The sequence below is a fragment of the Oncorhynchus mykiss genome, chromosome 7 (genome assembly GCF_057628025.1).
Source record: "Oncorhynchus mykiss isolate SJ-2025 chromosome 7, ASM5762802v1, whole genome shotgun sequence".
Classification (NCBI taxonomy): domain Eukaryota; kingdom Metazoa; phylum Chordata; class Actinopteri; order Salmoniformes; family Salmonidae; genus Oncorhynchus; species Oncorhynchus mykiss.
This window is the reverse complement of record NC_143028.1, coordinates 66813573-66828268: the sequence shown is the minus strand read 5'-3', so window position 1 is coordinate 66828268 and position 14696 is coordinate 66813573. Positions and strand designations below refer to the sequence as shown.

The 14696-nt window shown below is 44.2% G+C and overlaps 1 protein-coding gene across 1 annotated transcript in view; it reads right to left on the bottom strand.

Moving 5' to 3' along the window:
- Positions 1 to 1898: 1898 nt before the first annotated feature.
- The window catches only part of LOC110529021 (helicase ARIP4), a 34199-nt gene continuing 21401 nt past the window's right edge, over positions 1899 to 14696 (bottom strand). The window contains exons 12-22 of the mRNA XM_090241805.1: positions 13915 to 14139; positions 11034 to 11152; positions 10734 to 10858; positions 8595 to 8694; positions 7971 to 8176; positions 7530 to 7705; positions 7153 to 7349; positions 6738 to 6922; positions 6208 to 6297; positions 5709 to 5801; positions 1899 to 5500 (exon numbers count right to left, since the gene is read on the bottom strand). Coding sequence (XP_090097931.1) covers positions 4506 to 5500; positions 5709 to 5801; positions 6208 to 6297; positions 6738 to 6922; positions 7153 to 7349; positions 7530 to 7705; positions 7971 to 8176; positions 8595 to 8694; positions 10734 to 10858; positions 11034 to 11152; positions 13915 to 14139 — 2511 coding nt within the window. The 3' untranslated portion in view covers positions 1899 to 4505. The remainder of the gene's footprint in view (positions 5501 to 5708; positions 5802 to 6207; positions 6298 to 6737; positions 6923 to 7152; positions 7350 to 7529; positions 7706 to 7970; positions 8177 to 8594; positions 8695 to 10733; positions 10859 to 11033; positions 11153 to 13914; positions 14140 to 14696) is intronic.

Below are 14696 nucleotides of genomic sequence, written 5' to 3'. Positions count from 1 at the left end.
ACTGTTTCGTCAACATGAAAGAGAGGAGGATGACATTGGTGTTTCTCTACAAGTAGGGTTAACATGTTTTTTCTACTTGCACGCACACACACATACGGAGAGAAATCAGAACCATGGACAGCCACATCATATTTAGCTTATGTTGATTGGCCAATTTTTTTGTTGTATCTTTTAGTTGTCACTGTGAGCATAGGGGATTTGATGTTGAAATGTTGAAGTTGAAATGGTGCTGGAATAGTGGAAGCTGTTCCTGTTTTCTTTCCGACTTGAGGTAACTCTCCGTGTTTATAAATGAATAGTTGTTTTAGTAGTCTGAAAATGTAAATATTAACTTGCTTGCTCGGTCATGTAACCGTTACATGCAATATGCTTTCTGGACTTTACCGGACCTAGGTAGCTCTCCGGTTTTGTGATAGAAAAAAAATGTGCGGTTCAATTTATTCTGCCACTGTTTCTTCTTATTGTCCCTGCCTTAGGCCTATTTATCACAGTGGCAAGGCAAATGATCAGGTTATAAAGAAAACAACGCAATTATCACAACACATTGGTTGTAAAATGGCATTTTCTTCTGGCTTGGGTTCCCCAGTACTTTTACCCACACACCTACTGTTTATAACATGCTTAGACACATTTTCATGATGCATTGTAGTTCATATAGCATGAGATGACTCAGCTAAATGTGACAACCGATTTTCTCTGTAACGAAACAAAATATAAAAAAAAAACGGAGATGGGGGATCAACTACAAGCACAGAAAGAGTGAAGATAAGGCCACATGTAAAAATGGGTGAACTTCTCCTTTAAAGCATTAATAGAAGCTTTACTGTAGAGCTCTTTGGAGGACCAACATGCATTCTGCCTAGTGCCCAAAACTATCAGTGGCTTACATTAGTGCAACTTTATTTTGGTCACATCTACTCCTGAACTAGTTTTAATGTCAAAGTGGAAGAGCATTTCATAGCTTGGTAATTGTTTTAAATTGTGTGTTAACTTTACTTTGAGCAAAGAAGTGGTATGGAATCACCAATAAGGATAGAATTGGATAGCACATGTCAGCATGGCCTAGTAGAAAAGTGTTGTATGGCAGAGAATTACACAGTAGTGTAGTAGTGTATACTTACTAACTTCATATGTGGAACACAAAGCGTCCATGAGACAGCGCTGTTGCTGCCGATCATCTGCCTTTCTGGGGATGTTTTTTAATGACAGGCCTCAGTTCTTCATCTCCTTCACGGTTCTTTTGGGTGGCCAGCAGAGGGTGGTCTTTGGAAGTATTTAGTAATGTAAAAGTAGTATTTTGTATCTGAGAGCCTAGGAGAAAAGGACAGTCGGTTTTGTGTCTAAAACTCAGGAAGTGGTGATATTGGTTGTTGATAATGATGTTGCTGCTTTGTTTTCTTTGCATTGCCTTTAGGCTTGAATGGACCAATGCACATTTCTTGCGATTCATTTATTTTCTCCAAAGTTGACACTTGTGCAGTGCCCCCCAAATGGCAGGTCTTGAAACCAGAGGACCAGATATCTGCTAATATTGTACTAGTTTTAACACTCAGGTATGAAATTCCAGCCAAATACGTAAGATGTCATATTTACTGATGTGGAAGACTGACTGCAATGTAGTGTCAAAAAGCGGTGCAGTATTTGCTTCCATCCTATTTGTAACTCCCGCACCTGTCTTACTATGAGGACATACGCATCATTTTTCATCATATCCAAATCCATTATCCTTCACAGATTCCCAGCTGCAAGAGTGCAATTGAAGGTTGAGTTGAACATAATTCTTGCAATTTCAATAAAAATACATTTAGCATATTGGTTTGTGTTTCCATGTGAATATATGTTCAAAAAACATCTGTGCAAAGAGCATCACGTCAGTGTAATACACAATCACAATGATGTAATAACGCAAGTTAAGTGTTTTATTCACTGTTAAAATGATATTAACAAAGCAACACAGTCGTCATTTTATGCTCGCCTCTATGCTGGATACATGTGGTGACTGACTTCCTGATCTCACACAGTCAGTTTGCGACACTGGTCTGCTCTTTCACAGACACTGGTCTGCTCTTTCACAGACACTGGTGAAAAGATCAACGTGGATAAAAAGAGAATAAAAAATGAGAGTATAATGTACAAAAAAAAGACAGATGAATTCATTTAGATCATTATAAATAAATAATTTTGGTAAATTCATACATTGAAATAAAAGGACAAACTAGTAGAGGCGAGCCAACATCAAGATGTTAAAAAAAGAACATTGCTACTAAAAAAAAACTAAAAATAACATCTGGATATGGAGTTCTCCTCATGATGACACGTAAAACAAACAAAAAAGAAGCACAGTAAAACAATTCTGATTGGGAGGGAGGATGGGGCTTCTTCCTCCAAGGAAATAATCATCTCTATGAAAAAGACTGGGATGATTGGCTGAATCATTTGATGGACACAAGACCGGGCCAACTAGAAAAAGGTTAAGGAGGTTGCGAGGTGAGGTGGAGGAAAACATCCAACATACATGATCGACTAGAAACAGGCTGTAAGGATAAGGACAGGTAAGTAAGCAGTAGTGGGTGGGTAGAGTTGAGGTTGTGAGGGGTGTGTGGTGGAATCCCCCATTCTTTTATAGTCCAAACAAAACTGAAACTCCACACAAACGTGGGTAATATATATATTTATATATATATATATATCAGACATTTATCCTGGCTCCTGTAGCCCAACTTGAGTTCCACGTACAATTCCAGTGGAGAAAAATAACTCGGAGGCCCGATCCATTCCCCTCACGTTATGATTTTGAGATGACATCACAGAAAGAAAAACGTATCAACCAACCACAGAACAGCACAGACCAGCACAGACAGACCCAAAGCACTGTAGAGCTACAGAGATACACTACTGAGAGAAGCTACTTACACGGACTGTCTGTCTGCCGTGCGGTCAGGGATACACCTAGCTACCTCAGACAGGCTACTCCTGTGTGCTGCTTGCTTCTCATTGGGTAAGGCCATCAATCCATCCATACCCACACAACGGGCTGGCTTAACTATGCCACACAAATGGCCACATGGTGGGTTACCGTAGTCATTGTTAACTACTGTAGCTAAATGGTTGTGGGTTTGTCGCTTTCTGCAGGTATTCTGCAGGTCATGCTACAGAGTAAACCTATGGCTCCAATGGATGCTTTATGGGCCTGTACTCATAAAAGGGTCTCAGAGAAGGAGTGCTGATCTAGGGCTAGTTTTGCCTTTTTGATCATAATGAAAACATTAGATGGACAAGGGGACCTGATTCTAGATCAGCACTCATACTGAGACACTTGATAAATATGGGCCCAGAACTATAAACTGTTTGTGACTGTATATGATCCATATCCCTATTTGTATAGTGCAAGTGTCTTAGTGTTTTTGTAGCTCTGGTCCAGGGTGTTACGTGCAGCTTGCAGAGTGTTGGCAAGCTGCACATAATGCTCTGGACTAGAGTTAGTGGAGCCTGTCCCTTGAGTTGGAAACCAACCTGTCTGGATGCTCAGTAGTTCTGTCTGAAGTCGTTACGAAGGGGAAAGGGTGTACTAAAGGTGTAAATGCTAAGATTCAAGAAAAAGACCCCTTAGTGTCGTTTAAGGCTAAACGAACAAATGAGAACACATTGTCCGAACCCACCCAGGTCAGCCCCCTGTGTTATCAAAAGGCTGACATGGATGTACATTCATTTGACCTTTTAAGGTCTCTCTTTGAAATAAAAGTAACTCAAATGGCCGCCTCGGCAACCAACCTAAGGGCGCCGCCGTTATTATGACAACTTGATCATAAGAACATACTGTCTCTCTATCCAACCCTTCCCCTTGAACTTTTAACTCAACCCTGGCCCTGTCTGAACTCTCTGTATAAACAACTAATGATTATAACCACCATTTACAAAATATCAACAAGATCAGTTTAGAATATTAGTAGAATCAAAACATCCAGGTCACATATACTGTATTGTCTTGTCATCCTTTCCAACAGGGGGACGCTACAATATCTAGCAAACAGCTAACGACTCTAAAAGCACTTTTTTTTTTTAATGCAAACGGTCCAACAGATGATTACATCGTTCCATCTGATGTGAGCTCAGTTCAGACAGTGTCCTGACTGGCCTCAGAGATCGTCATTGGGGTCTAATAAGGGGATGGCGGGCAATGCTAGAAGATATAGCCGGAGAGGGAGTGCTTGGAAGCCCCATGTTCATCTCAACTGGTCCCTCTCAACAAAACGTTAATCCATTCCCATCCATGGTCTCCAGTGCTCAGCCTCACCAACCTCAGGGGCTCGGGCAAATCTTCAGTCTCTTCTTCAGTAAGATATTCAGCATAAGGATTTGTTACTCTGTCTTGGTTAGCACATGAGGTACAACTCATTCTCTCTCACTCATTCGCTCATGGGAGAGTCTGTGTGTGTGTGTAGGGGGGGCTATGAAGGTTAGCCATGTTAGAGCTGGGATGGGGGGTTGTCAGAGTCTAAGAATGCTCATTGTCCTGTCACCTCAATGACATCATCGTCCGAGCTGCTGCCACCGTTCTCCGTGGCTAGATGGTGGGAGTCAGGCTGGCTGAGCGCTGCACCCAGGAGGCTGGAGGGGGAAGAGGGGTAGTGGGAGAGAAAGTTGGAGCTTCCTCCAGTGCTGGCCGGGCCTCCTCCCAGGGTGTTGGGGTACATCGTGGGCTCAGGCAGGAGGGACTGACTGTAGTTCAGAGGGAAGCCTGGGGACAGCAGACCAGTCACGCTGGGGTTCATCAGGAAGGGAGGAAGGGTGGAGGAGGAGGTGGATGTTGAGGCCGAGGACATGGGCATGGTGTTAATGGTGGAGGAGAAAGAGGTGGAGGACAAGGAGGAGGTGGAGGATGAGGGGAGGTGTCCATTGTTTCCTGTGGCTGAGGAGGCATGGCTGAGGAGATCCGCCCCTGCCGAGGGGAACATGGTCTGCAGGTCTCCCAGAGTCTGTCCTGCTGACTGGAGGAACGGGGACGAGGAGCTGCCTCCCATTAGCATCGGGTGGCTCATGTGTCCCCCCAGCAGGGCCTGGTTCAGGGGGGGGAAGCTGAGCCCTCCACTACCCAGGGAGAGACCCGGGAACCCGGTTGCAGATGAGCTGCGTTTGCCCCCCGCCTGCTTGTGTCCACCCGCTGCTGCGGCCATCTTGCGTTTGGAGCATCGCAGAGCCTCGCTGATGCTCATTCCGATGTCCTCTCTGAGCTGCCGGCTGAGGTCCGACTCCGTGTTCTGACTGTACTGCTGCGTTCTGCTCCCTCCCTCTCCATCCCCTGTAACCATGTCCGACGGCGACGGCAGCTCATTGCCCATGGCGACGGTATCCACGTTGACGGCGTAGCGGCTGAGCTCTCTGAGAATCTCAGGGCTCTCGGGGGTAGAGGGACGCGATGCGCTGTCGGGGCTCAGCCGCTGGCGCTCCATGGGAGACAAACAGCCGTTACCGATGGCGTGGAGCAGGGAAGCCTGGGAACCTGCGGCAAAGAGGAGGGTAAAAAGAGTAATTATTCCCATAACTGAGCATGTTGATCTTGTCTCACCACAGGTGTCCCGCAGGGCTCCGTACTAGGTCCTCTCTGGTTATCTATGTAGTCTGAACACCAAGTCACGTTGTTTTGTCATATCCTGTCACATGGATTCCTCATCATGTAATGTAAAGTACTTTGTGTATGTACAGTGCACCTCTGTTAGTAGCAGATCCTCCCTGCACTGCTCTGCTGAGCTTCCCTGAGCGGATAGCAAAAATCCTCCCGTCATTGGTCCTGATGTAGGTACCTGTGAGGAAGACAGCAGTTAATGGCGGATATAAACTCAAACTTGATTTGTCATATGCACAGGATACAGAGAAGTGTGCACAATGCAATGAAATGCTTACTTGAATGCTCTCCTCTCATGACATTAGTTAATATAACTATACAAATATTCAGGAAAAAACAAGGCAACGTAAGAAACATAAAAATAAGCATGCAGGGAAGCACCAGTCAGTTTTGATTCTTAGGTTAAAGTACCGAGCCCTTTATATAAATGAGATAACAACCTGGGAATTCAGGTGTCCATGTGGATATTGTAAACCGCTCTCCAAGGTGTGCACAGTATTTCAATTAGAGTATGTAGAGAATGAATTGAACTACACATGCAGGTAGATAGGAGGTACATCTTCTACTGTATATGTTATTATCACCTTTTGACCCTTTGATCACATGGATGCTCTCTCCTGCACCGATACGTGCCTGGACATCCGTGGTGCTGTTGGCTCCAGGGATCACTATATCTGAAGGGGCAAACAGAAAGAGTTAAATTATTTCCAAACAATACCACGGGAGTATCCCGAATACACCCTATTCTCTATAGGCCCTGGTCAAAAGTAGTATACACCCTATAGGGAATAGGGTGTCATTTGGGACATAGCTCCTATATCACTGGTCTATCCTAATGCAGCCCCAAAGCATTTCACCTGACCCAAGACAGGAGTTATTCCTAACCCGTCGTGTTCATTAGGCCCAAAACAGAAGAAACCGCTCCGAAACAGGGAAGTACCATCTGACCTTGTCCAATAAGAAAGGCTAATTTTCATTGTACGTGACAAAACGTTTTGACACGATGTGCCCTAATGAACGTATGTGCCCTAATGAACCCTTACCAAGAGTATCAGTGTCTATCAGTACCAATTCAATTAAAACGTTATTGTCCCTGCAGGGATATGTATTGTACCAGTGGTAGTGACGATCCTCTGGACATAAACACCGGCCTTCTGCAGGTAGTTGACCGGGAAGCTGACCCCGGAGCTGGAGCCGGCCATGCCCATGCCCGCCATGCGAGGCATCATAGGGATGGGGGTGGACTGGACGGGTCGGACGCTGGCCATGGGCTTCTCATCACCCCGAGCTATGGGACGCCTAGGGGATTCAAAAACACATGAGGATCATATTACACAGTCTGATGTGGGACAGTTTTCTAGACTGATGATATCTGCAGATGGCATGGTTGAGTTTGGAGGTTAGAAGGATCATTTGTATGGATAGGCTGTTGTTTAGGCCTGCTTAACAGGCTTACACAGCGCTGTTGAAGGATTGGTTAGGGATGCTGTGTGATAGGGGTAGGATAAGGAATTCATTGGACGACTCGCCAGTTGCGCTGGTTGAAGGCTGGGATGTTGGTGAGTGTCTGGTCGCTGGTTGGGTAGTAGTGGGCGTAGGAGGGGCGAGAATAGGGCACAGAGGCACGCTTCTCGTCCTCATAGCTCTTCTTAGCAGCTCTCTTCTCTGCTTTAGTAAGCTTGGACTCCTTCCGGTCTACAAGCAGAGACTCATGATGGAAGGGTTCCTGGTGGGGTACAGATCAACAGGGATGTTAGTGTGGGTGGTGTGTGTACCATATTAATACAGTATCCATGACATGACGTGTGTATATATATTTAGTGGCCTGTTTACTAGGTACACCAATCTAGTACCGGGTGTACCTAATAAACCGTGTGAGTGTGTATCTGTGTGTGTGAGTGTGTACCTTAGTGATGAGGTGGGGGTAGATCTGACAGGCTTGGCTGATGACCGTCTCCATCTCTTCGTGAGATTGCAGAGGGGCTTTGGCCGGGTCAGGCTCCTCCTCTGCAAAGTGCAGCAGCGACTCCACCTCCTTGCGGGTGAAAGTCAGTACTGGGTTCAGGTCGTCCACCACGCGGTCTGGACACAACCAATCACAGTGTGTTACTGACCACTGGACATAGCCAATCACAGTGTGTTACTGACCACTGATATTCCCCTGTACTATGCCGCCATTTGCATTTCAACTTCAATATCATGCCATCCCACATTCAATATATTTAACCACACACACACTACACTCTCTTACCAGACATGCCCTGTCACACACACAGGAGCATCATCACCGTCACCCCCCCCCCCCACTCTCTCTCCCTCCCAACCTCCCTCCCTCCCTCTCTCTTACCAGACATGCCCTGCTTGGAGACCTGCCGGTCGTAGATCTTCTTCTCCAGGGTGAAGTCACAGACCAGGCGGTAGATGTGGCAGCGCTTCTTCTGGCCGTAGCGGTACACCCGACACACCGCCTGGGCATCGTGACACGGGTTCCATGACGCGTCAAATACCACCACCCGGTTGGCCCCGATTAGGTTCACTCCCAAGCAGCCCGCCCTGCAAGTCACAACCCAGGCTTATTAACAACATGCGCAAGTGTGTTTGTGTAAGTGAATGGCTGATCAAAGTGTATGTAAAAGGGAGGGAGAATATATCCAATGTGTGTGAATAAATATCTTTGTGTGCACGGGTGTGTCTAATTGAGTGTATATGGCTGCGTTTTCACAGGCAGCCCAATTCTGATATTTTGTCCAATTATAGGCAAAAGAGTTGATCTGATTGTTCAAAAGACCAAATAGTGAAAAAAATTATCAGAATTGGGCTGCCTGTGTAAACACAGCGTTTGTTGTGTATTTGAGTGAAGAATATATAAGCACATAAATATAATTACTAGAAGTGGCAGAGCTCATCAGACCACAGCAATTTCACTTACATTTCTATGTGTGTGTATCAGTGTGTCTGTACAGTCTATTACCTTGTTGACAAGAGGAAGACCCATGTGGAGGTGTTCTCTGGATCGTTGAACTGGTTGATGAGTTTCTCTCTCTCGGAGGCAGACGTACTCCCATCCAACCCTGGGGGAGACAACCGACACATTCACTACATAAGCATCATGGGGCGATTCCAGACAAATAGGTGATGTCCCAAATGGTACTCTATTCCCTATGTAGTGCACTACTTTTGAACAGGGCTCATATAGGGGTCTGGCCAAAAGTAGTGCACTATTTAGGGAATATGGTACCATTTGGGACACATACACTATCTAGTGTAGTGTGGTAGCCAATCCAGTAGGGGGCAGTAGATTTAAATAATTAACCCAGAGATGGCTGAGAAAAAGCATGGCTATTTCTTAATTCATCTTTCATGAATTTCTCACATTGTCTCTTATTGCCTCCATTTCCAAACCCATTGGAGAAGAAGATCTGATGGAGGCCCTGGACCTTTCCGTACAAGACAGTTGAGAAGGAGGCGAGGAAATAGGATAGTGATGCACCGCTATGACATTTTTGGTCGATACCGATATCCGATATTTTCCTTGCCAAAAAACCCCCAATACGATACCGATATTTAACATTTTAGCTGCCTTTTAAGCCCTCTAATACAGTTAAATAGTTAACACACACACGGACACAGACGGTCTAAGGCACTGCATCTCAGTGCAAGAGGCGTAACAGCAGTCCCTGGTTCAAATCCAGGATGTATTACATCCGGCCGTGATTGGGAGTACCATACTGCAGCACACAATTGGCCTAGGGTCGTCCAGGCCGTCATTGTAAATAAGAATTTGTTCTTAACTGACTTGCCTAGTTAAATAAAGGTCACACACACACAAGTTATTTTGATTACATTTACATATGTCCCCATTACCAGTAAAACATAATCAAAACCTATTTCTTTCACTTACTTGCTGTGCTGTTTCATTGTTAATTTATTCAGTCGTTTCATTCCGAAACCAGGATTTCTATGGAATGGCGTATGGTTCTTTGCATGTCAAAAAAGATACACAAATAACACTATTTGACGTGTCAACTAAGCTTGTTGACCAATCAGGACCTGAATATGACTGCACGTCACATAATAATTTAACGCGTTCATAAATCTTTTACGTAGTTATTACACAATCACTCGTATTCTTCAGTTTCTGCTAGCGAGGTACCAAGCTAAAGCTAGCTACCCCAGAAGTTGCGGTCCAACAAATGATTCTTTATTACCAACGTGGTATTGTAAACACATCGTTCGTGGCCTGTGTTTGTAGACTATTTTGTACAGCTTTGACAGTGCTACTGTCTCTTTTATGACACGCAAAGACCCAAACGGAGTTGAATAGTATGTATGTCATGAAGCTAATAGCAGTGACGCTATTACTGTGTAACTCCGATAGGGCAACATCTGAAAAATAGAGCACTTGGTAGTGTGTACCGGTGTTCGACCAGTCGGTGAAAGCCAACATCACCCACGACAGTGAAAGGTTGATTGTCAAGGGCAATGAATTCCATTATCTTGGCTTTAATGGATTTTCACCTTTGAGTTGTCGTGCTGAAATTTTCTTACTCTTTCAAATGACTGCTCGATCCACACAGCAGACTTTGTGTGGGCTAGGTTAGGAATGCTGTGCTGCACGTGTAGCGCAAAATGTTACAAATCATTACATCATGTACCTACGTTATATAGGTATGCACGGTAGCTTTGACACCGGTTTTTACATCGGCGTTAAACTAGACATCGGGCCGATACCGATGTTGGCATTTTTAGCTACTATCGGCCGATTCCGTTATGTTCACCGATATATTGTGCATCCCTATATAGGATATGAGGAATCACTGAAAGACTGATTGAGATTAGAGACCATAAGTGAGAGTAGATTTGTTCAGTTAGCGGATTGAAGCCAAAATATTCCACAGGACAAGGATGCTGTGAAAACAAGCTAACTAGTCTAATAGTCTGGAACAACAGAGTACATTAGTGGGATCTGGGTTCAAATCACAGCTGAGCTAGCACAAATGAAGAGTCAAAGGGTTGCCATGGAAATAATGATGACAGGGTCTGGGTAGTAGTGGTTGCCATGGGAACAGGGTTGTGCCATGTGTGTGTGTTTGTGTGGATGATGACTCACTGTAGTAGTTGATGTTGCGGACCCAGGTCTGGTTCTGGCCTTGGTTGTCAGGGGAGACTCGGCCTGCTGGCAACGGCCGTCTGGACAGGAAGCCTTCAATGACCGTCAGGGTGGACAAGCTCTGACTGATGGACATACGTCAAACACACACACATTAAAAATACATTCAAGTCAGTTAGTATCACATGGATACTTTGAGGTGAAAAGCAAAAACACACATTTCCAGTCTCTCTAAGGACAATAAAGTCTAAGTATGACTTGGATGAAGTGTTCCATGTCAAACATAAAGAGAGGTCCAACCTGAAGACCAGGATCTTGTCTCCTCTGCTCACACTCTCGTCAATCAGGTGGAAGAGCAGCAGCATCTTGGCAGAGTTCTCCAGAACCCCAGTCTGGTAGTTGTTCATGATGTCCTTGGCCTGGAGTGACAGAGATACAGGACAGGAGATGGGTGAATGAAGGTCATTCTTTCACACAAACGAGGACATCTTAGGTTTTACTAGAGATGTGCATCTTTCCCTTTCAAGATGATTCGATACATGGGCTCTGATAGGATACAGGAACGATACTTTTTTGTTTGAAAAGATTAGGTTCAATGCGATGCACTAACATTTGTTTCATAAACACATTCAAAAAGCAAACATTGCCCCCAACTGGTAGTGGTGCCCAGGTTCCCTTGTGGCTCAGCTCAGGTGCCTACATCCACCATACTGTTCAAAAGTTTGGGGTCACTTAGAAGTTTTTATTTTTGTATTTTTTTTTAAAGAAAAGCACATTTTTGGTCCATTAAAATAACATCAAATTGATCAGAAATACAGTGTAGACATTATTAATGTTGTAAATGACTATTGATTTTTTTATGGAATATCTACATAATGAGCCTCTGTACACCTATCAGCAACCATCACTCCTGTGTTCCAATGGCACGTTTTGTTAGTTCTGAGAAATGAAGGCTATTCCATGCGAGAAATTGTCAAGACACTGAAGATCTCGTACAATGCTCCCTTCGTGGAACAGCGCAAACTGGCTCTAACCAGAATAGAAAGAGTGGGAGGCCCCAGTGCACAACTGAGCAAGAGGACAAGTACATTAAAGTGTCTAGTTTGAGAAAATGACGCCTCGCAAGTCCTCAACTGGCAGCATCAATAAATAGTACCCACAAAACATCAGTCTCAACGTCAACAGTGAAGAGGCAACTCCGGGATGCTGGCCTTCTCGGCAGAGTTGCAAAGAAAAAGCCATATCTCAGACTGGTCAATAAAAATAAAAGATTAAGATGGGCAAAATAACACAGACACTGGAACTTTGCATCCTGGAGTCGCCTCTTCACTGTTGAAGTTGAGACTGGTGTTTTGCGGGTACTATTTAATGAAGCTGTCAGTTGAGGACTTGTGAGGTGTCAGTTTCTCAGAACAAGAATAGACTGATGAGTTTCAGAAAAAAGTCATTTGTTTCTGGCCATTTTGAGCCTGTAATTGAACCCACAAAATGCTGATGCTCCAGATACTCAACTAGTCTAAAGAAGGCCAATTGTATTGCTTCTTTAATCAGAACAGGTGCTAACATAATTGAAAAAGGGTTATCTAATTAATGATCAATTATCCTTTTAAAATTATAAACTTGGATTAGCTATCACAAAGTGCCATTGGAACACAGGAGTGATGGTTGCTGACAGGTGTACAGAGGCTCATTATGTAGATATTCCATAAAAAAAAACAATAGTCATTTACAACATTAACAATGTCAACACTGTATTTCTGATCAATTTGATGTTATTTCAATGGACAATTATTTTATTTTTTTCTTTTAAAAACAAGGACATTTCTAACTGACCCCAAACTTTTGAACGGTAGTGTATATGGTGGATGTAGGCACCTGAGCTGAGCCATAAGGGAAACTTGGCATCTACCAACACACTACCAGCTGGGGGGCAATGTTTGCTTTTTGTCTCCCCCCACCATCACCCATGAATGAATGTCATTTTTGCAGATTAAAAGTGTTTCAGCAAGTAATGTACCAACATTTATCTGTAAAATTAGCTATGACATAGCCAATGAATATATAGCACAACTTTGGATTCCACCCCCATCTAATAATCGAATGGTTAGTGAGATTCTCTTCTTCTGGCGCTTCGACCGTGTAGTGCGGGTCGAAAGTGACTGCTGTCCTCGTTATGAAATGATCAACTTTACCCTGTATATCTACAAATGACCATATACTGATTGCTTCAAGTAAAACTTGCATAATTATTGCTGATGGTGAACCTGAACAATGGAAATAAAATGTAATGTAAACCCTGATCAGCATGTACAGCCAGATGAGTTGTGTCTCCGGCAGTAGCTTAAGCTACTTTTATTCAGGTAAATCACCATTTTCAAAGCGCATTATATAAAAATGACCTATCAAATTACACTGGTTGTCACTCAACTAATCAAGACTAAGATTGTGCAAGCAATTTTACAAACATTTGAATGCTATCCTGTGACACGTAGATGTGTCAGATGGGCGCACAGCATGCAGTTTGACTTGGCTACTAATATTGCCTGGGGTTGTTTGGCATGCAAAATGACGTGTAGATCAATGACTGTCAACATAACGGCATGCTTACTTCAACCCTTAAGAAGATGAAGCAGTGGTCACAAAAGATTAGGTATTTTCTGAAGGTAGAAAGTTATTTGAGCAGCCCCAAAAAATTATGAACAGGCGATTCGTAACGTTTGAATTGGTTTTCTGACCGATGAATGCTACATTTGGATCGGTTTGGGGTCCCGTGTACCAATGCGCTCATATCTTAAACATTTAATCCGGGGAACGATGCGTATTGGTGAATCGTTACATCCCTAGGTTTTACAATATAACTTCAGAATCCTTACAGTGGAAATTCATGCAATAATGAGAACAGCATTCAGTCTGGTTTAACCAGGGTTGTATTCATTAGTGCACACCGCAGCAAAATGCTTTGCAACTGAACATGAAAACAAGCATTTCTTATTGGACAAACTCAGGTAGGTGAGGCTATAGGTTTCTACCCGTTTCGGCCCGTTTTCTTACTAATGAATAGGACCCAGGCTAACATAGGAGAAGTATCTAACAAGTTCCCAGCCTGCCTGTGGGTAGAGAGTGGTGTTGTGGTGATACGTACCCATGCTAGCCTGTGGGTTGAGAGAGTGGCGTTACGTACCCATTCGTAGGTGATGACTTGATTGGCTCTCTCCTGGATGGGGTTGAGTGGGGGCAGGGCGACGTTGATCCGGCTGTTGGCTGAGTCGGCAACTTTGGCCTTCAGGCTGGCGCCGGGGCAGCGAGGGTTGGAGGCCGCCGTGATGTCATCCAGGTCTAGGTCCTGCTCGTTGGCTAGGTTCTCCTTCTGAAGGGTCTCGTACAGCACGTCAGGGTGGTTCCAGATCTACGCACACATCAATGGACTGACTTTAATAATGTTACTGATTCCAGGTTAAGATCGGGGTGTAATTCCTGGCTATACTAACTAACCCACAGCAGTACCCTATCGTCACTATGGTCTATTGCAGAGGTATTCAACTCTTACCCTATGAGGTCCGCAGCCTGCTGGTTTTCTGTTCTACCTGATAATTAATTGCACCCACTAAATCAGTCTCTTATTTGTAAACAACAGCTGGTGCACGAAATCTAAGGAAGTCTCAAGATTTTGCTCGCCTGAAGTTGAGTATATTGTGATAAACTGCAGGCCACACTACTTGCCTAGAGAGTTCTCAGCTATACTTTTCGTGGCTGTTAATTTACCACCACAGACAGATGCTGGCACTAAGACTGCACTCAGTCAGCTGTATAAGGAAATAAGCAAACAGGAAACCACTCACCCAGAGGCGGCGCTCCTAGTGGCCGGAGACTTTAATGCAGGGAGACTTAAATCAGTTCTACCAAATCTCAATCAGCATGTTAAATGTGCAACCAGAGGAAAAAAAATTCTAGATCACCTGTACT